The 23,491-nt window shown below is 37.2% G+C and overlaps 1 protein-coding gene across 2 annotated transcripts; it reads left to right on the top strand.

Moving 5' to 3' along the window:
- The first annotated feature begins 18,881 nt into the window (after nucleotides 1-18,881).
- On the top strand, nucleotides 18,882-22,599 carry LOC148876653 (root phototropism protein 3-like). Of its 2 annotated transcripts, none has more exons than XM_088965055.1 (4): nucleotides 18,882-19,409; nucleotides 19,516-19,585; nucleotides 19,791-21,095; nucleotides 21,666-22,599. In XM_088965055.1, exons 1-4 carry the CDS (start codon nucleotides 19,297-19,299, stop codon nucleotides 22,149-22,151), a joined length of 1,974 nt encoding a protein of 657 aa, XP_088821181.1. In that variant the 5' UTR covers nucleotides 18,882-19,296; the 3' UTR covers nucleotides 22,152-22,599. The 2 variants fall into 2 exon arrangements, with proteins under 2 accessions (XP_088821181.1, XP_088821182.1); XM_088965056.1 differs by having other exon boundaries at nucleotides 19,278-19,409; nucleotides 19,495-19,585.
- The last annotated feature ends 892 nt before the right edge of the window (nucleotides 22,600-23,491 follow it).

Genomic DNA, 23,491 nt, shown 5'->3' with positions numbered 1-23,491 from the left:
ATTTGGGTCTTTGCTAGGTTCTCCGAAAGATCTACCAGTTTGCCTCTCTCTTTTGGGGGAGTGACCATCCTGTTCACTTCCCGACTAACCTCCTATATTTGGTCCTATGTCTGACGGTGCATTTGGTCATGTGTGTGCGGTGGATGTTGGTTCTGAGAAGGGACTTGCGGCGGCTTGACCTGAGAGTGGCCATACTTTGCTCCCAGGATTGCATGCGCAGGTCCATGTTCTAGACATAACGCATTAGTTCCTAGAACTGGGCCAGATCAACTCTAACGGGAATCAAGGATGGCTCGACCGTTGGTAGTTACCCCTCAATAGAGGTTCCTTCGTTTTTGGGCATTCTTTGGAGATGGTGTCGACATGATGATAGTCGGGAGTGGTAAGGTGAGAGACTAAAATGGCTTTTTGTTTAGAGTTCCCACAAATGACACCAATTGATGATGCGTAGGTTTACTTGCTTCCACGCTGGAGGACATCTCGAGCGAAATGTGTTGAGGTTGGTGTGTCGATTTACAAAAGTGGAAGAAGATTAAAATGTCTGAGGGCTTAGACTTGGAGTGAGCACTCTGATACTTAAGTTAGCTGAGCTAATTGAGAGAAAAGAGAAAAAGGGTGAGAGATAAGTTGCACTTAATTGTGCATACCTTGGTAAAGGCGTGTGAAGTCCTTTATATAGGGGTTCGGGTCCGAATTCTGTGTCCAAGATATCCAGGGACATTGGGCCTTATTGATCCGTTATCGATGGGGTGTGTTCCTCCCACATTGGTGATGAACCTTATCCGACCTCCCTGAGTTATATGGAGGATGGGGTCATCTGTGTTGGATGGGGGTCATGCTACCACCTGACTTAGAACCGATAAGCACATTATTTTGGATAAGGCTAATATGTGATGCAGGTCGGCACCCTAGAGGTTAGTTGACTGTTCGAGTCTAGGAGAGGTGTAGGTCAGCCAACGGCCTTATTTACCGAGGTGGTGTGCACTGCCTTGTAGTCAAGACTGTCCCCTCAAATCGGGTCACACATGACATTGTAGTCAAGACTGTCCCCTCCGGTCGGGTTACACATGACACTCGGTGCTGACATGCTTCTAGACGATTTAAAAGCACCACGAGCTATTCCATTACAGGTCACCAAATTACCCCTCATCACTTTCAACCACTATAACATGTCCTTACTATGATTTTTTATTGTAGAAGTTCTCTTAATCACTAGTTGAGTTGCTCAGTCAAATATAAACGATCAACGAATTTTGTGGCACATATACTTACCAAATGTGGTCATATATTAAACCGTCCTCACACATTGTTTTAAGTTCTTGATTTCCTTAGATCTTCTATTGTATCTGATTCTTGAATGCATTGCCTATGAGCTTTCTTTAAAAAAAAAAAAACTATTGGGATACATTTGAAAAAGTTAAAATGGTAGAATTAGAGATATACATGAATACTCTTTTGAAAACGATATTAAATTCATCTAAAAATGTATTATTTTAATAATATAAAATATTATTATTTTTTATTTTAAATTAGGGTTCATATGAAAAGGTCTGTTGGTTCATATCCCCCAATATTTGTGAGACCGTCAACGAGTAATACAAATGGAGACAAGCGTAGTTGTTTGGATACCACACTATTCGACCCATTCCACGTGTTTATCCCTCGAAATGCAATATGTCACCAATTGACAAGTAGCAAATCAATATTTTAGAAAAAAAGTTTTCGAAATTAAAAAAAGGTAAATTATGGATAACATAACAATCATTGTATATTTACATATTACCGTCCAATGGATAACATTAAAATCGTTGTATATTATTATTTAAGTTGCATTTTTTTTTGTATAAATATTTATGGATGTAAAAGTATATCGATGGACTTCAACACCAATAAATTTTAATGAGTGAAAAAGTATGATTATTGATGTAAATAATATATTGATCTTATCGATATTTTTTTTATATCGATTATCGATATAAAACTCCACCGTGAGTAAAGTTTACATTAATTCATGTAAAATTACATTTAAAACAAATAATAACAAATAAGGTGGAGTTTTACATCGGTCCATATTTCCACTTAAAACAAATGCATCTTTAATTTTAAAATCACGTAGCTCTCCACTCAAGGTTTCAAATATTAAAATATTAAAATATTAAAATGTATCCTTGCATATTATACGAAGAGTATGGATCTTTAAAACCATCAAAATTATAATTTATTGGGCTCAGTTTGGAAAGAGTATAAATGCAAATATATATGGTATAAATACATACAAAATAATATAAAATATAAGATTTTGCACTCTACATGGAGCTGAGCCTTAAGATTTTTGTCTTTTTAAAACTTTCATCCTATAATTAACATTTCTACACTTACGTGATAATAGCGTAAATACCTTGAACCTTCGCTCTAGTAATCCATCTGTTGGACTATTCTATTTTGACCATGAGGTTGTGTTTGATTGCATTGCAATTTTATTTGCATCAATACAAAATGTATAGGAATGCAAATGAAAAAAAAATGTAAATTTTAATTTTATTTTGTTTTGAATTTTACTTTATTTTATCTTGAATTTTATTTTAATTCATTTTTATTGCAACCAAACAAAATAAGGTAAAATTTAAAACACAAATAAATCAAAACTTGCACCTAAATAATTTGCACTATTGTAGTTTTGCATCAGTGCAAATTGCAACCAAACACAGTCTGAGGGTCAATGTCGCATTATCTCTCTTATAAAAAGAGGGTTACTCACATTAGATTTTTTGTTTTTTTTTTTTTTAATTGAGTTTGGAATATGGGCTACTATTTGGTGTACAACAAACCAAGAACTCTTGTACACTCTCTTACAGGTGCTGCTGAATTGAAGCTGCTATGGATCATGCCAGCCCATGTTTAAATGGATTTAAGTCCAAATTATAAATTAAAGAAAAAAAAAAACAAATGTAAGCTAATATCCATTTGATAAGAATCTTTATTTAAATATATCAAACAAAGAATGCATAACAATAACATGTTTTTCATATATATTTTTTTTCAATAATCAATTTATCTAGAGGGTAGTGTTATGGGACCAACCGATAATCTTGCTATGTTTGGTGTATTGCCATTCTCGTTTTCAGCTTGGTCCAACCCAACTACGTAAATAAATCCAAATGATGCCCTGAGAGCTAATACTGGCATATGACAAATTTGGAGCCCATCAGCCTAGCCCATCCAAAACATGAGCCCATATTTCAACTGACTGGGCTGGTTGGTAAGTCCTCTTGTTCGTAACCCCATGAAACACACCCACAAAGATGTTTCATTAACCAAAATAACATCATGGTTAAGGAGAGGAAGCAGATGTTAGGGAGGATGAGAGTAGAGAGGTAAGACTTCCATCCCGTTGGAGCCCATATATTTACCACATTTGTTTTATTGAATAGATTATAAGAAGGCTGGCCTTCAAGATTTGGTGGATTATTCGGTTAAATAGAAACGGGGTAACTTTTTAAAGTACTAATCCTGCTCCCTACAAATAAGATCGAGGACCCCCTCATCTTACTCCTCAATCAGTCAATTCTAATGAATGAAATGAAGTGCTTGTTTGGGAGGGTTTTTGGAACACGGTTTATGAAGCTCTGAGTTGCACCTCATAGGAACGCTAGAAGTTGTATTTGATAAAAATCCGAAAAATTAATATGTTCTTTTCGAACGTTCAAACCACTACTCAAATATGGGCTTTACAAATGCCTAAACAACTACTACGAATAGTTTCTCCATAAAACTGGTGCTCAACCATTCAGAGTGTAAAATAGTTTATGTAAATGTAAAGTTGGGTTAGTTTTGCATTGACAGATTTATCTTCTTACAAAATAAACTTTTAGTTGTAATGGATGCAAACATGAATCCCAAGAAAATATTTGCCCTTTTTTAACAAAAGCCCACATTGAATACAAATTTACTTCTTTTTTATCGATGTACATTTACATCTCATTTTGAATGTAAATATTCTTTAGAAAATGTGTTTTTTGTCATTTGTCAATGCATAATTGTATTCTTGTCAAACACTGACAAAATTGAACTAGAATACATATTTACCCGGAACCGGGGTTTACAATCCATTTGCATCATTCCCAAATGGAACCTTGGGGTAAATTGCTGAAACCTCTCCTGAAGTTTCTGACCGTTGTTGAAACCTCCCCTGAAGTTTGATAATTGCAATCACCTCCCATGAACTTTTTCATACATTGCAAGCATGGATTTCAAAACTGAACTGGAAAAACCAGGAACCGGTTAGGTGATCGGTTCCATTTCTCCCCAAAACTGGATTTTTGCAAAAAAAAAAAAATGTTGATTTGGTCAGCAAGCCACTGACCCAAGCAGTTGAACCGTTCGAAATATTTAATGGTTTTGATTTTTTTTTGTTAGAATGGGCCGACTGTTTAGTTCGAACTGTTGGACCATTCGACTTGGGAACTAGACCCCTAATCGGTTCGTTGTCTGGGTCGGTTTCAAAAACTTTGGTTACAAGTAGAACCCCTGTATCAGAATCTTCTAAAAAGAGGCACAAATGCCCATAATACACATGCAATTACTATTGAGGTTGGCTTCTATAGAAAAGAAAAAAAAAAACAACACAACTTTTATAAACAACAAAAAAAAATAGAGAATTTAAAGTTGCAGCTTTGCCTTTGAATGATTGATATGAAGGGCAAAATTGGAAAATAAATCAATTTCAGTAAAGGGATTCGAAGGGTTTGAGTTAGGGGTGATCATTTCAGCCTGGCCCGGCTCGGCTTGGCCCACACAAGATCGGCTCAAAAATTCTAGGCTTGGGCTTGGGCTTGGGTTTTGTGTTCAGGCCCGGCCCGACCTGCATATATTTAAACTTATACATTTTGAGTATAATGTATACATATGTATACATGTTATTTTACATTAGATTATATATATTTTATATATAAATATTATAACATGATATTTATAATTTATATTATATATAATATTTTATATTATATAATGTATAAAATAAGTTTATATGCATATTTTGTCATTTAATATAAAAATATTATATATATGTAATGTTTTATATATGAAAGATATTGGCCTAAAATCAAGTCTAGCTCAGCCTGGGCCCGTGTAGACCTGGGCTAGGGCTTATGTTTTAGGACTAGAACCCTAGGCCGGGCTGGGCTTGGGCCTAAGCTATTACCCTTATCATAAGTGCAAAGCTAGGCCCGGGCCCATGATCACCCCTAGTTTGAGTTAACGATTCATGAGGAGAAAATTTGGAAAATAAACATTTTGATGAAAAGTAACTGCATGGGTATTTTGAACATTTTTATGCATTTGTTTAGAAGATTCTATCAAAAGAAATCTACATGCAATTATGTCAAAAAGTTTAGGAGAGGTAATTGCAATTATCGAATTTCAAGGACAATTTCAACAACAGCCAAAAACTTTAAGGGGGCGTTCTTTTTTTGGATTTTGAGAGGGGGAAAGTTGGTCATTGGGATTTTGGTTCCCATTGACCAAGAATACCATGTTTTTTTTAGAGCTTTATGTGGGGATCGGGGAAAGTTTATTTTCTTGGGTTTCACTTATCCAGGAAAGTGATACCCGTCTCCTAGGTGGGTAAATAACTTTCCCACATAGGGGGAAAGTTGCCAACACTTGAATGAGACAAAAATGCCCCTTTTAATAATGAATTTCTATGGCTAAAATGGTCATTACCTCATTTACCGAGGAAATAAAAGAACATAGGTAATGCACTTACCCAAGTAAGTGTTTCCTAGGAAAAACTTACCCAGGTAATTGCATTTACCCGGGTAAAAAACTTACCGAAAAGTGAACCGGGTCTAAGGGGGCGTTCTTTTTTCAGATTTTGAGAGGGGAGAAATTGGTCAATGGGATTTTGGTTCCCATTGACCAAGAATCCCATATTCTTTTTTCATATTTATGTGTGGGACCAGGGAAAGTTTATTTTTCTGGGTAGGTGGATAAATAACTTTCCCACCTAGGAGGAAAGTTGCCAACATTTGAATGGGACAAAAATGCCTCTTTTAATAATGGATTTTTATGGCTAAAATGATTATCGCCTTATTTACATTAGAAATAAAAGAACATGGATAAATGCACTTATCAAGAGAGATTTTAGCAATTTACCCTTTTTCTAACACTAAACTTTATTATATAAGGTGAAGGAACTGCCACCTAAGCATTTTATTATCAAATTAATTTTATGATAAATTTTTGCTGCATGTTCTTTTAAAGACACCCGACGATGCACATTGTTGGAAACCAAGGTTATGTCGGTTGGTTTTCGCATTACAAGCAGCTATGATTTTCCCCTTCAGGCACCTCAACATCAGAATGACGTGATAGTCGAACCAAATTGTTGTTCTGTTTGAGGATCTTTTGGAGATTAATTTTGATAAATTATCTTTCTGCTAGTAAAAAGTGTAGTGAGAAAAGGGTCTGGATGATCAGTTCCATCAGGGGCGGAGCCAGAGGGGACCGAGGGGAGCCATGCCCCCCTATGGTTCAGAAACTCTCCACTTTCTATGTAAATTTCTCTTCCCACTCTCTACTTCAAAGGTTGCCTCCCTCCCCCCCTCCCCTTTTCTGGCTCCGCCCCTCAGTTCCATCCTTAGTTGTTAAGGATGTAATTAGTTGTAGCACAGTTCTATTTGCAATAGTATAAATGCATGAGAGTGCAAATATAAAAAATGCATATTCTCGTTTAATTTTATTTTGAGTTTTATTCTAATCTGTTTTATGTCTTAGTTTACTTTATTTGTACTGCAATCAAATAAAATAAGCTAAAATTTGAAACAAAAGTAGGTTAGAATTTACACTTCAATCATTTGCACTGTCATAATTTTGCATCAATCATTTGCACTGTCATAATTTTTTTCTGAAAATGACAACTTTGTGTTTTTTTTTGTTTTTTGTTTTTGCATGTTTGCATTTAAAATGAGAGCAAAGTTTGCTTCCTAAAAATGGATGTAAGCTTTGCACTTAAAAAATAGAATAGTCAAATGAGGTTTAGGCTGTGTTTGGTTTGAAAGAAAAAGCAGGGAAAAGTATGAAAATTTGTGCAGACCTTATATGGGTTTCCCTACATTTTCCTTCCTTTTCTCTGCCATTTCTTTCAAACCAAACATATAGCCTTAAGGAACATGTTTTCCATTCTTTTTCTTAGGTTGATAATGTTTAAAGGTGGTCATGGAACAGGCAGGGCCAAGGCAGTGTTCCATTATGTTCAATGTCATTATCCAATATTAAATTATGGAAATGATTTCTAACTACTCTCACCGATGCCTCTAATCCTTCTAGGCCAATCAACTTGCAATAAATCAATTTTGTTGATATAAATTGCAAGCAGAGTTGGGCCCAAATCCGCCCTGAAATTAATGGGATTTAGCATGGGCTTGGGCTCGCTGGGCTAAAAATGATTACTCGTACTAATGTTGTTCATCAATACATGCACACCTTTTACATCAAAATGCCTTGGAACACATCAAGCCTAGACATTTCGGTGCTGTTCGCTACTGTTTATATCTCGTGGATGGACCATTTCTGTCCACGCCACGAGATGAAAGTAGTGTTCGGTTCACTATGGATGGGACCGGTCCATATTATCTCGTGGATCAGTCCCGTCCACACCCTAATTTCTCAACAACGGCTTCTTCTCGTGGATGGATTTCCTCCACAGGTTGCCTTTGATAGTTTGTCTCACGCACAGTATCTATAACCCTACATCTTGTTCAATGTCTCCTCCGCCAAACCTCTACTGTTGTGCTCCACTGTCACCGCCTCTACGTGCTCCACCACCATTGCCTTTGCGTGCTCCACCGCCTCTGCTGTGCTCCATCGATGCTGTCTAAGTTCTTCACTGAAGGTAAGACCCTTGTTGCATCCTTTTTTGATCTTTAACAACATCCTCTCTTTTTTTTTTTTTCTCTTCACCGAACCTCTATTGTTTTTTTTTGTTTCTTTTTGGGTATTGCATTGGTGGGTTGGTGGTCACAATCTCCAACATGCATGTTCTTTAGTTCTGGGTATTGTGTTGTAGTCTTTTTCTCTCATTTCTCTTTTTTATTCTTCTCCTATTATTCAATGAAAAACAGGTAGAGAATACTTAAAACCAAATTATACCTATGAATTTGCACAAAATTCCACTGATCATATTTTCCTGTGATTCAAATAGTCTTTGACATTATTACTGCTTGTTAATAGAATTGGTCATATGACACAATAATCTCAATTACAAGAATTTAGATTGGAAAAATAAAAGAAAACAAAGAATCAATTATAGTGATGAAATAAAATACTTATTTAGGTGCAATAGGATGATACTCCCTATTAACCTCCACCACTTGCTTTGTAGATGAGAGCAGAACTGGTTTTCGAATATGAAAGTTACTATTTTCAAGTCAACAGAACTTATTAGGCAAAGCACAAACAAACCCATTCAAACCACCACCGGGAATGTCAGCATCAATGAAAGAATATTTTTTTAAATATTTAATATATTTTTAATTATTTTACTATTGTTTTATAAAAAAATTGATATTTTTTGGTTAATATTAATTCATTGATGCATTTTCTTTTAATATTTATCATACAAAATGCAAAAATTATATATTTATGATTAATTGTGTATATCATTAATTCCATATACATGAGATATATGGAATCAAAAAAGTGTGGTGTGGACCAATTCACACCACAGTACAAAACACCACTATGGATGTCCACATTTTAGAACAGCTATAGACTGTGGTGTGATGTGGATTGGTCATTGCCACAAGGTGTGGTGTGGACTCATCCACACTACAGGACACCCCATCTTTATCTTGATAGACGACTCTCACTTATGTGACCCTATATAACACAAATAGGGCCACCGTTAGTGTACTGTTAAATAGCTGTTAACACCTTACTCCAAATTCTCTCATAATGCCAATGTTGCCCCTGAACTCCAAACTTCAACACAACAGCAAAAATTCAAGGTTTGCAAGAATTCAATTTGACTTTTCCAAGCTACTTGAGACCGAGAACAATTTAAGATTCAAAGACGAGACTTCTAATCCTTGTAGGTTCTTTTAATTAGGCCTCATTTAGCGTGTCTTTTTGTGCCAGCTGTTTAAAAGTCCAATAGCCTGCATTTTGATCTTTTCCCATTTAATTGGGAAAAGATCTAAGTGCCAAAAGATGTCATTCCAAAAAAGACGTGTAAAGCCCATTTTCGGCTATTTTTGAAAAACTTCAAATAGAGCTTTTCGACTTTTTTCATTACATTAAAAATGTATAAGAAGATGTATTTTAACCAAACGACCTTCTGGCCGTTAAGATCTTAATGCAAAAACTCACATCGTCTTTTGGTTGTCAGGTGTGAAGGAAGATCTTTAAAAAAAGACTTATCAATCGGTACGTTAGTCTTTGTTTGATTGCATTGCTCAGTTTCGTTTCTCTCTATCACACTCTCAGCATTTTGCTTTCTTTTTCTTTTTATTTTCTATATATTTTTCTTCTTTTTCTCCCTCTCCATATATTTTCCACTCATCTCTTTTGGATACCATTTTCACCGTTTTTTATTTTCATTTTCACCGCAAAATATAATTTACCCAAGACTGGTGGTCGAAAAAGATTTAATCTCGATCTGTATTAGTTACGCCTTGAAGATTTAAGGAATCATATGAATGCTTGAAAATGGTTTTTCTCCTTGGATAAAGCTTGGAGAAGGAGGTTTGTGATCGTTAAGGTTTCGTGAAGACTCCCACCCTCTATTTTGTATTTCTATTCGTTTGGAATCTGAAGTTTTAAGTCTCAGTTTCTTCAAAGGGAAATTTTCAGTTCTTCAAATGGTGTTCAGCATCGACACCATTGTGGTTGGTTTTTATTTATTATTTATTTATTTATTTATTTGTATAGAGAGTGAGGCATTTTTTGAAAAATTCATTTTTTATGGTAAGTGATTCCTATTTCTCAGGTGGATAAATAAACTTTCCCACTTGAAAAAAAAATTATTAATACTTAGACAAGATAAAATTCTCTATTAATAACAATTTTTTATAACTATATGGTCATTTATCTTATTTTATCTTAGAAATAAAAGAATTAAAGAACATGAATAAATACATTTATCCAAATAAATATATCCGAATAAGTATGTTTACCGGGATAAATAAATTCACGAAAAAATGGTTGAAGCCAAGGAAACGTGGTAAGGGCCTAGGATTCTACCAGTTTGGTCAAAGAGAAAAGGCCTATACATTTATAGAAGCCTTTCTTCCTATGGATTCTGGTCTGTCAACCCCGAAGCCGCAGCGAAGCAAAACAACAAACAAGCATGTGGAGTGGGGTAGGTGATGACGTTGACGACCGCTACGTGGCGTACCTCTTACCACCCAGCAGCAGTGGTAACAATTTCACAAACTTTGTGATAACTGATGAGCAATGGTGGTGATCTATACCCAAAGGTTTTGGCCCGTAAGATACGACAGTAGGACCCAGCACCAGCAGTGCATAATTCCAATCAGAAGGCATATTGGTTTTGCATGGATGATTCATTTCACTTCAATCAATGATATTGATATAGATGGGTTAGGTCATTAAAATTCAAAACTCGGTCCAATCGTAAGAACATTTGCTACTCTTCTCCATTTGCGTTATGTGGCTTTTATTTATTTATTTATTTTTTTGCGTACATCCTCTAATTATAAGATCATAATTCAAGGACTTCATTTTTACTCGACATCTTCGGAAATTGAAATGAATTCATAGAATGGTAAGCTTTTGGCTTTATAAGGTGGGCAGTGAAAATTATGGCTTTATAAAAATAAAAAACATGGCTTTCCATCAAAGCTTTTTTAGAAGTTTCTCTAAGCAATTTGGGAGAATGACTGATCAGTTCAGGTCAGAATTTTGTAGCCCCATCGGAGAGGGGGGATGAATTCTGACAGTGAATTGATGCCAAATTCATGGGCACGATGTGGTTTATAAGGGGCTACTAATAGACTATGGGGGGCTGTCATTCAGAATTCTGCATTGGGTTGCAGAGTACTTTAACCCAAAATATTTCTATGAACTAAACACTTTTTTTCTTAAAAATTTATTCTTTTCAGATTGACAAGTGTTCTATGTAAAAGCACTTTTTTGCAAATGTGCTTTTGTAAAAGTACTTTTATAAGAATGCTTTTATAAAAATACTTCAATAAAAGTATTTTCATAAAAGTACTTCCATAAAAATGCTTTCATAAAAGCACATTTGTAAAAGTTCTTTCAAAAAATTATTTTAATAAAAATGCTATAAAATGCTTTCGCAAAAGTTCTTTTATTAAAGTGCTTTCAAATAAAAGTACTTTTATAAAAGCATTTTTGTAAAAGTGCTTTTGTGTAAAAGTACTTTTATAAAAGTGTTTTTTTTGCAAAAGTGCTTTCATGTAAAAGTACGTTTATAAAAGAGCTTTCATAAAAGTACTTCCACGGTAGTCTGCTAATAAACATATATGGCAACAGTTTTGTAGGCAGAGTTTCCTCAAAGAATGAAAATAAACAAGATGGGACATGATTATTTTTCATGCTATAGACTACTTCAATCTTTGTGCTATTTAAGTTGATTTTTCATTCTAAAAAGAATGTGACCTATGGCAAGAATTTTGTAACCAAACATTCTAATATTATTTATTTTTACTTAGAATGAGAAAGAATTAAAAGAATGAGGCCCAAAATAATGAACCAAACATGGCCTAAGTGAACTTTGAGCACTTTTCTTGGTTGGACAGAGCACATTTGCTGCAACCACATGCAACCCCATGAAATATAAACACACTAGAAATTGAAAGAACCCAACTACAATGCATTATGAATATTAATTTGCTAAATAATAAATCAAAATTTCAACCAATCACATTAAATATCCTTCTATTGGTTTCCCTGTTTTTCCCTTTCTTTCCCTACTTTTTCCATCAAACCAAACATAGCCTAAGTCTATTCATATGAGACTTTAAAAACAATAAAGATTCAGCTGTGGTTTGTCACTTTATTAATGGTTCAAGTTCTTTGTTTCATAATACAATTTATGCACCATAGATTTTGCCTTGAAAATAGAAAAAAAAATTACACTTCCTGATTTTTATTTTCAAGCACCAATGTTCACATTTATTGGGTGTCATATTTTAAGGAAAAAAATTGCTCTTTCCATGAAATATATAATTACACTTGTTCGTGACGGACAATAAGGCCACGCCTGCATGTATTCTAAAAAATTTAGAATATTGGATGAGATGGCTTTAACATTCCAATCAATATTTTTAATTGAAAAATATTAAACAGCCTGGGCTTTTTGAAATTTCATGAGCATGACATGTTAGTCTATATATCAATATATGGGAATGGGATAAATATGTAATTGCAATCAATATTTTTAATTGAAAAGCAAATAAAGAACTAAGTGGAGTAATGTGTCATGCAAGTGAAGCTTCAAATTAAACAACTCATGCTCTTATTTTCCAAGATTTTGATTATGTTACTAGAAATGCTTGTAACCAATCAACCAATATCGTAAAAATGGTAATCAATCAGGTGGTTATTTATTCAATTTATGAAGGATTTTGATTTGTCAAAACCCTTCTGTATCATGTCTTGCCAATATGGCCATAATTTTCTCATTCTGCTTTTTTTTTTTATCTTTTTTTTTTTCATTTTACAATTTTATTTTACGTAAAAATGAGAAAGAATGAGAATTAACCCGAATATGACCATAATTTTTTCCTACTCCCAAACAGTGGAATTTTTCTCCATTTATATGAACATGGACTAAGCTAAAGAAGCATGGACCCTATTTTCCACTTGAAAGTTAGCTAGGGGTTAGAGAAGTAGGGTCCTCCCATGCCTCATTATGTCCATCATTTTCATATCAGTGAAGTGTTCTATAAGAGCGGACAAATTGCTATTTGCAAACTTCATCTTCAGCATCACCATGTTGAAAAGCACCACCATGACCTCTTATTCTTTTCTTAGCCTCAAATTTTACTCCACCTACAGGGGAGGCTACATTAAGTTTTATTAACTATTATAAAAAAAAAACAATTAAAAAAAAAATACAAGGATATAACCCGTCTTGCCCTAAACTTTTTTGTTTTGGTAATCGTCTTGCCCCAAACATGAGATTACAAAATTCTCCCTCACACTCTCAGCCTAGACCCGTACAAATTAGCTAGGAGAAAACAAACATAGAACTAGAACAATCTATCAGATATTTGCATTTGACAAACCAATTCAATGCTGAATGACTAAATTTCTAAATCAATTCAATTGAATCATATCATTTGAATTATATTGAAAGCAGAGATAAATGTACTGGTACAAAATATGTATTGCACAATATTTTATTATAGTTGCAACTTGTGATCACATGCGACAAATGAAGTGGGCACACCCCAAATGATTCCAATACCGACGCACATGATACCTAATGCAAAACGTGGTAATGCGTTTCAATTAAACTGTTTTAACCAAATACATTTTTGGATGTTGATGTCAAAACGTGGTCAATAAATCGCCTGATCCGGAAAGTTGAACCATTTGAACCGTTCAATGGATTTGACCCTTTTTATTTATTTTTTTGTTAAAATGGGCTGACTGTTCGGTTTAAATGATTGGACCGTTCGACCTAAAAACCGGACCTTTAACCGATTCTATCTCCAAGTCGATTTTAAAAATCTTGGGAAAACACTAAACAAGGATAAAAATCAGAGATTAACTTCCAACACTCTAAAGAGAGTGAATCCTCCAGGGCGGATCAGTTGGGATCGGATCTAGTAGGCACAATATATTTAACAAGTTCAATGATCTAGTAGGCACAATATATTTAACACGTTCAATGATCTAGTAGGCACAAATTACCTCTCTCGTCTCGGATCACCAAACCGACAACTATAGAGGATGGGTCCAAGTTCCATCAGTATTGACCTTGATGAAGTTTGGGGGAGGTTTGACCCACCTTTGAGGCAAAGCTATAAGACCACAAGGTTCTGTTACAGGGAAATGGGCAGCTTCAAGGTCTCTTAGTCTTAGAATGTCAGTCACAACAAGATCCTAAATCAAATGATTTCAACTCATCAGTGATTCACTATCTTACCATCCCCATTAAAGCAGGAAAACGGAAGAAAATTAGGTATGGTTTTTAAAACCGAACCGGTCAGGGATTCAGTTACTGGTTCAAACAGTCTGACCATTCGACCCGAACAGCCGGCCCATTTTGACAAAAAAAAAACTTAAAAGAATTAAAAAATTTGAAAAATGGTCAAAACCAACCGGCCAGTTCAGCGGTTTACTGACTAAAATCAATGGTTTTGGGGGAAAAAGCGGGTTTGGGAAAAAACGAAACCGATTAAATGACTGGTTCCTAGTTTTTCCGGTCCTCCCATGTTATTTTTTATTCAGTTTTTGATAATGGTTAATAAAATTTAAGGTGGCTGTCTTTTTTTCACCTGGAGTAAATTTTGGATTAAAAAAACACTATAAGGAGAGAAGGTACAACTATTAAAAATCATTTATTCCTCAATTTTCAAATAAACCACATAGGAATGATCCCTCTATTGATGGGTAAAAAAATAAAGGTCAACAACCAAATTATTCAATTTGACCCATTTTTTGAGCCAATAGGAAAATCCATGATCTGCATTAATCCTCAGGCCTAATAAGGAGGAAGCAAACCACACTACAAAACATCACCATAACCATCTTTAAGTCTGTTTGGTACTTTATAACTACATATCCATGTAAAGTTAATGTTATTTTACGAGTTAACTTTGAGTTTAGCCCCCAATAGCCTATTGTCATGGTTTGACATAGGCTTAATCTTACCTATGCTTGTTGGGCTTACGTTGAGGGGCATTGTCATAAATATTGTTAGTATGATTTTTCAGAAAAGTGATATTTCCAACTAATAGGTACTCAATAGCTAAAAATACTCTTTGAGAAGGGGTGGTCAACTTCCTTGGGTGCCCAACATTCTTACTCCATAGACCAACATCCCTTGCGAGGCAGCTCTTATTAATGGCTAACATGGCTATCAGGGTTTTTCATGAGTACACACATGCTCATGGAGATAATGCATGGTCCGGCACTACGCAATGCACATGAAGGGGAGGCTTTTTATGTGGTTCTAGCTCAAGCATGTCCCTACACCTTGCCAACCCCATGTCTAAGCTAATCGAGTTACCCTGTTTCCTATAGCGCACGGGTGTGTTCAAGGGCCAATGGTTGCCCCATACATCATCAGCACAATAGTTGCCTCATATCATTAGCACAACAAGTGTCTTACATCATCAGCATAGTGGTCGCCTCTTACATCATGGCATTCCCCCTTTGGCATGTAAGAAGCGCCTCCCATATACTGACAAGAGCCATAGAGCCTCGACCATGTGCCACGAGTTCATAATCTAGTGCCACTAACCTTAGTGGAGCCATCATCAAGCCAACACATGGCCCTTACACACACATCAGTTTTGTCCTGGCTGCACATAGCCTGGACGTCGCATGAGTTTCTTTTGCTGCAAACCTAACCCATGATAGTTGGCATTAGAGCACATCAGCCAACTACTATCGTAGTTGATATCAAAGCACGAAATCGAGCCAGTTGAAGCGGTCATTACAACAAGCAACCACTATCATGGGGTACAGTCCCTCAGCTTGCTCATTCAACAGGATTGAGCAAGTATCACACATCAGGCTTGGCAAGAGGCCATACATCATGTCCCATTCTAATGACCCCAAAGCAGCGCTCATGCGGGGGTAGATGCATGTGCCATCCCTTGGAAAGCATATTGTGGTTGTTTGAGTGGGGGAATACCATGCTTCTTCACAAACATCGGTTGTTGTTCATTTAATGAGGTGTGGGTGGTGTGCCTACATCTTGGTTCCATAATGGATGAGCCATTGTTCCATAGCTTGTCAAAGGCACTGCTAAGGTAGGGGACGATAGTCCGAAATTGGTTGGTGTTGTCAGTTGGTCAAGGAATATTATTGAAGTGGTGGTATTAGCACAAATGGGGTCCTTGGTTGAAGCCACAATATTTGGAATGTTAGAAATGTGAGTACACTTGCCATTGGAGCATGGCGGCACAACACCGACATTGCAACAGAGAACATGCTCAACACATTAAGGCAAAACATTTGCAACAACATCAACACATCACACAGGCGAATGCATATTCGACAACATCATGAGTAAAAGTTCCTATCACTGGCACACTTATGGTTGGATCCTTGTGGTAGAAAACATTGGAGTCCCCTCAAAGCAAAGAGGTAGCCCAAACCGGTGAGGTGAAGTGTAGTTTCGAGGGCCAAAAGAGCATAAGCCATGGCTAGATTTGAGTAACCTGAACATGGTGAGGTAAAGTCTACAAGTGAACATAGTGAAAGGGTTTTCCAAGACACTATGCCAACAGTAGGAGAAGACCTATCAAATCATGTTTGATAGCAACACTGAAAAGCTACCAAAAAGACGGTCAAGCCTTGAGGTAAAGAGAATACTAAATGGACCTCTGTGAAGCAACAAACATATAACATCTTCGAGGGCCATACACACACATCAAGGGCATAGCCATTGCACGGGTTAAGTAACTTGAACACAGTGGGCAAAGTCTAGGTAGGGCAACATGGTGAAATGGTTCTATCCCCATAAATGGACACCAACATTGGCAAGACTCGGGTTAACCGAGCAGCCCTGACTGCAACAACAAGCAACTAAACTAGAGCACACATGGATGACATGGGACACAGATGCCCATTCACAAAAGATCCATTGTTGGGGTGACACCGGATTGAGTGGGGAGCCTGTCACGGTCTAACAAAGGCTTAGCCTTACCTATGCTTGGTAGGCTTAGGTTGAGTGGTATTATCGTAAATATTGCTAGTATGATTTTTCGGAAAAGAGATGTTTCCTACTGGAAGACCTCCAAAAGCTTAATATACTCTTTAAGGAGGGGTGGTTGACCTCCTTGGGTGCTTGACCTTGGCACTCCATAAACCAACATCCCTTGTGGGGTAGAGACTTTCCATGTGGGTTTGGCTCAAGCATATCCCTACACCTCACTAGCCCCATGTCTAAGTTAATAGAACTACCCAGTTGCCCACAGCGCACGAGTGTGTTCAAGGCCCAGTGGTTGTCCCATACATCATTGGCACAACAAATGCCTCACACCATCGACACAATGATTGTCTCTCACATCATTGCATTCTCCATTTGACATGTAAGAGGCGCCTCCCATGGACCGATAAGAACCATAGAGAGCCCTAGTCATGCACTGCAAGGTCATAATCTAGTGCCGCTGACTTTGGCGGAGGTATCATCGGACCGGCACATAGCCCTTACAGACACATTAGACTTGTCCTATCCGCACATGGCCTGGATATCGCATGGGTTTCTTCTACTACAAACCTAACCCCGTGATACTATGATGTTGAGAGCATTTTTACGCTAGACACATTCACCAATTCACGTCCATGTCTATGATTATGGTTAAAAGGAAATAGAAAACAATTACTATTTTACCCCACTGTATGGTAATATGGCATTCCCAAAAATATTCTCAACAGCAAAGGCTGTTGGCCCCAACAGCCAAAGTTTTTCCTCATTTTACATACTACAGGACTCCAAGAGATGAAGGGGTGGGGACAATGAGTATGTATAAGGTCCACTAACCTTACCATGGAGAGACCGTAGCGATAAGGATTTGATCCCATGCCTCATCAAAGCATATATATTGCCAAAACTCAAGATTCAAAGTATCAATGTGTTGATCACCACACTAACCGGATTATTTGAGCGGAGGAGTAAGTCCCACTACCACCTACTTTCGAGAGTTATTAGTGGTGTTGTACAATTCAAAACAAAGGAAAAATAAAATTATGGCCCCTATGAGTTGAGTTAGGACATTGAACCAAAAGATGTCCCTACTTATTTCTTAGAACTTGTAAAAAAAAAATATTAATTTACATAATATGAAAAATATGTACAGTGCAAATACATACAAAATAAAAATTGCGTGGCACACATTTGAATACTTTGAACCTAGCCAAAGCCAGATACGGATAGAGTTAAACAAAATAGGTTGAATTGGTAGGCCACTGGTCTGGTTTTATAATCCAGCTTTTCAAGCACAGAACAGTATGATACCTTGAGGTAGCATGCCTGCATTATTAGTATACTGGGGACCTATATTTATTAAGTTAGCTCACCCGTCACCTAATGAAAATTGAAGTTCTCTCTTTTCTTTTGGTAAGCAAATAGAGTTCAAGGTATCAAAGATAAGCTTCCCAAATAAATAAGAAGAAAGATTTTGAGTTAAATGTTATGAAAATGACTCATTTTTCCCATTTAATACAAAATTAAAAAGAAATAAACGACTTTGATACAGGATATTGTGACGACTGATGACTGAGAGATCACCTTTGCAACTTTTGGGAATGGTAATCCTTCACTTTATTCCAATCAAAGGGTTGTCGAAGGAGATTTGACGTGAGACCGTCCTGACTCATCTTTTACTTGGAGCTTGGAACTGGAGAGTGGAGTTTGGAGCTTGGACTAAGGCATCAGTCGGTTATGACTTATGACCACCCAACCAAACCATATCAACTTATCAAGCACCTGGCTTCAGGTTCCAACGGGACCCTCCAAGCGCTTAACACGAAGTTTAGTGTACTGTGTACGAGTCTGTATACATGAATGAAGTGGACTGAACAATAACTTGTAATCGCTTCTAGCCTTTTACCATTGGTTGGCTGTAGGCCCACATGATCCATAATTCTGGATTTCACGTATCCATGTAAATCTGCGATGTGAAAACTGTAAACGAGGTATCTAGATCCTTTTGCTTTGGGGTTGTAGCACTGGTGAAAAAACAAGTTGAGAGGAAAAAGAAGGCCAAATATGAAGAAGCAGAGTAGCAAAACTCTCACTGGCTATATTATAGGAGAATATATTAGAAAGCCAAAGTTGCAAGAAAGAAAGAAATTTAAATGCAGTCAAAATGACCCCAAGATAATCCTCAAGGCCACGATTCTACTGTCTCTTGCAAAATCTAGAAAAACCCCACAATCTAAGATGATTCCAAGCACTCCCATGTGGTCTTCTTCTTCTTAATATTGCTTCACCATCTCTTCTCTATATCTACTGTTTTATGCCCTTTCCCGCTCCATTTCTCTGCTCAGCTAGTGTTCTTCATTTCTCTTTGAGGTTCTCGTTCTCCATTAAGGGATGTCTGCTTAGTAATCTGGGTTCTAGTTTTCATCATGTGGGAGTCAGAGGACGAGTCAGTTGGAGGGAGAGAGTACACGAATGGAGTTCTCAGTTCGACAAAAGATGAAGTCGAGACCAACCAGTTTGAACGAAGAGATCACTCATGGTAATTCAGTTTCCTTCCAGTTTAATTTTTACGCCTAAATGCATATTCCTGGATTCTGTATGCGACTTCCTTTCCTTCTTGACAGATGGAATTGCTCTGTTTTTAGGTTCGTCGCAACCGATATTCCCAGTGACCTTCTAGTTCAAGTTGGAGATGTTAATTTCCACTTACACAAGGTAGTTACTTCTCTTCTCCAATGGTTAAGCACCTGTTCTCCGCACTTTCTAAATTAATTTCTTAGACTGATTTTATACTATGGAAGGAAAGGGTGCGTTTAAGCTTCAAAGATAAAGCTTTGAGATGATAATGATTTCTACTTCTGGGTTTTATTACTTCTTTGATCTATAGCTACTTATTTGGTCTGTGTTTCTGTTATGGAAGTATCCTCTTCTTTCTCGATGTGGAAGGCTGAACAGAATCATATATGAATTGCATGACGGGAACCTGAACAAGATAGTCATGGATGATCTTCCAGGTGGAGCAGATGCATTTGACCTAGCGGCAAAGTTCTGCTATGGGGTTCATATCAATCTAACAGCCACCAACATCTCTGGTCTGAGATGCGCTGCAGAGTATCTTGAGATGACAGAGGACTTCGAAGAAGGCAACCTCATATTCAAGACTGAAGCGTTTCTGAGTTACGTTGTCTTGTCTTCATGGAAGGACTCCATTCTAGTACTAAAAAGTAGTGAGAAGCTCTCTCCATGGGCAGAAAACCTGCAGATTGTACGTAGATGCAGCGAGTCCATTGCTTGGAAGGCGTGTGCCAACCCAAGAGGTATCAGATGGGCTTATACAGGAAAACCACCTACAAAAGTCTCGAGCCCAAAATGGAACGAGATGAAGGAATCAAGCCCCAGTACGAATCAACAGATCCCTATAGATTGGTGGTTTGAAGACGTATCGCTTCTTAGGATTAACCACTTTGTCACGGTTGTTACTGCGATCATGGTGAAGGGAATGAGGTCCGAGTTGATTGGAGCGGCAATCATGCACTATGCATCAAAATGGCTTCCATTCTCGGAAAAAGAAGGCATTGCAGTTGCAGGTGAAGGTAGTCAAGGCAAAGAAAGTAATAACAGCAGCAGCAGCAGTAGTAGTAATAGTAGCTGGAAAGGTGGATTTCACATGTTTGCGTCAGGCACCAAAGAGGACCAGCCCAATGCTAAAATCAAAGAGCAACGTATGATCATAGAAAGCCTCATAAGCATACTTCCTTCACAGAAGGATAGCATCTCTTGCAGCTTCCTTCTTCGGCTTCTGAGAATGGCAAACATGTTAAAGGTTGTCCCTGCTCTGGTCACTGAGTTGGAGAAACGGGTGGGAATGCAATTCGAACAGGCTACTTTGTCAGACCTTCTCATTCCTTCTTACAACAAGAGCGATACCTTATACGATGTGGATCTCTTTCAGAGGCTTTTGGAGCATTTTCTGGTTCAAGAACAGATGGAACCTTCGAGCCCAAGCACATATTTTTCTGAGAAGCATTCATTTGAAGAAATGTCCAGGAGTACTTCCTCTAATGCCAATATGAGAGTGGCAAGACTGGTAGACAGCTATCTTACAGAGGTTTCCAGAGACAGAAATCTCTCCCTGACAAAGTTTCAGGCCTTGGCAGAGGCCTTGCCAGAATCAGCAAGAACTTGTGATGATGGGCTGTATCGAGCAGTAGATTCCTATCTTAAGGTAATTCAAAAATCTATTCCATGATCTTATAGTCTCTGCTCTCTCTTGATCTATATCCATACAGAAATGGCAGATATGTATACATTGGTGATGTCAATAACAGACCAAATAAATGAAAATCATAAAAAATAATAACAATTGAATGCCTTGGAATTTAACATAAGAAAACATGCATTTCAGCCCTAAGATTCAACCACTAAGAATTTGTGTGAATGTTGGTCTAAATACATAGTTCTAGTCATTAACTACATGAATTGGTCATGATACAGTATGCATTATGCATCTCTGCATACATTTGTCCAATAAATGGTATATTATTGACAAACAAAAAGCCAATAACAGAATACAGAATAAAAACCTTTGAAAATTGAACAGAAGAAAACCTCACAAAATCCTCTAGTTGGTGATAACATGGACTTGAAATCAATGGAAAGATAATAATTTTGTTCACCATGACTAGAGATGATACTGGATCAGTTAGATCAGTGGAAATATTGACATGATACATGACAGTAGGATTGGTGAAGCTTTGTTTTTTATTGCACTGCTTAACCTTTCACAAATTGACAGGCCCATCCAACACTCTCAGAGCATGAAAGGAAGCGGCTCTGTCGTGTGATGGATTGCCAGAAGCTTTCTATGGATGCCTGCATGCATGCTGCTCAAAATGAACGACTCCCATTGAGAGTGGTGGTACAAGTCCTCTTTGCTGAACAGGTAAAGATAAGCAATGCTATGGCAAACAGCTCCCTGAAGGAAAGTGGTGAATATCATTATCACCCTATGGTCTGGACTCAAAAATCTTTGCTTGAAGGGACCCCACTGTTCTACCAAGAGGGATGGGCAATAGCAAAGAAAGAGATCAACACACTTAAGTTTGAGCTTGAAAACATGAAGGCAAAGTACCTTGAGCTTCAAAATGACATGGATAACTTGCAGACACAGTTTGAGAAGATGTCAAAACAGAAACAATCATCAGCATGGAGCAGTGGGTGGAAGAAGCTCAGCAAACTCACAAAGGTGAAAGCCTTAGAAACCCAGGATGCCGTATCTTAGATCCTAACTCCTTTCGAGCAGACAAGAAAGACATCCAGAAGGTGGAGGAATTCCATCTCCTGAATCATGGGAGGCAAGAAATATACAGATAATGGTATTGGTAACACTTATATTTGGGTCTCCAGCTACCTTCCTGTTCTTTTTTTCCCTTTTAGTTTCTATTATTTATTATTATTATTTTTTTGGTGGGTGGAGGACAATTGGGTCTTTTAAGTCAATTAGCCTTTACATCAACCATTAGCTTAAGTTGGTACGATCTGTTGCTTAAATGTGTCTTTTGAGCATGCTTTTCTTGAGCTCCTTAACATAGTTTCATATTTAGTTTGGGGTGGCTAATGTATACCAAATGAAACAAAGAGGATACACTGATGTTGGCTTCATTCTGTCTCTCTCATCTAACAAATGAAACTAAAAGAGCAATTGAAGGAAAATAGAATGAAAATCTGATAGTAACTGTTTCTGCAAAGAATTGACTAAATTTGTATGTGTCTAACACTGCAATTCTCTGTTTTGGGGCAACTTTTAGGCCCCGCTCTCTTTTTGGTAAGTTATTTACCCGGGTAAATACAATTACCTGGGTAAGTTTTTCCTGTAAAACACTTACCCAGGTAAGTGTATTTACCCATGTTCTTTTATTTCCCAAGTAAAAAAAGGAAATGACCATTTTATCCATAAAAATCATTTATTAAAAGGGGCATTTTTGTCCCATTCAAGTGCTGAAAACTCCCCCCTCCCCAGGTGGGAAAGTTATTTACCCACCTAAGAGATGGGTATCATTTACCCGGAAAATAAACTTTCCCTGGCCCCTACGTTAATCTGATAAAAGAACATGGGACTCTTGGTCAATGGGAACCAAAATCCCATTTACCTTTCCCCTCTCAAAATCCAAAAAAAGAATGCCCCCTTAGAGTTAAATCCATTTCAGTACATATCTTTGTATGAAATTCTCAAGCAATTGGCCCATAACTTGTAGATGATAATGCTTGCAAAAGCAGAAGTAGGAAGAAGATAAGAACAACAATAAAACTCTTGACAATAGGTCTTGTCAAGGCATTTTTCCCTTTTTCTCATCTGTAACAGGTCAAGACAGAATTAGAGGAATTTGCAATTGATGACAGTATGGACACTCATCCTTACATGGCATTAACTAACACTTACATCAGTATGTCCTCGATTGACAGGGTAGTCAAGATTGAAGAATGGAAGGATTGAAACTGCACTTTGCACAAATTCTTTTTGCACTGAGCAAGGCAAATGATGGTTACAGAGTTAATTTGTAGAGAATGGGAGGAGGTGGAGGCCCCCCCCCCCCCCCCCCCCCCCCCCTCCTTCCTAAAAAT

Source organism: Nelumbo lutea, chromosome 1 (assembly GCF_056320005.1).
Source record: "Nelumbo lutea isolate HS-2025 chromosome 1, American lotus-T2T, whole genome shotgun sequence".
Lineage (NCBI taxonomy): Eukaryota > Viridiplantae > Streptophyta > Magnoliopsida > Proteales > Nelumbonaceae > Nelumbo > Nelumbo lutea.
This window is presented reverse-complemented; position numbering and strand designations above follow the sequence as displayed.

Bases quoted from the DNA above. Each gene is read 5' to 3' on its own strand.
- LOC148876653 (XM_088965055.1), top strand. From the start codon at position 19,297: ATGTGGGAGTCAGAGGACGAGTCAGTTGGAGGGAGAGAGTACACGAAT. The intron at 19,410-19,515 runs GTAATTCAGTTT...CTCTGTTTTTAG, and splicing joins GAACGAAGAGATCACTCATG to GTTCGTCGCAACCGATATTC. The intron at 21,096-21,665 runs GTAATTCAAAAA...ACAAATTGACAG, and splicing joins CAGTAGATTCCTATCTTAAG to GCCCATCCAACACTCTCAGA.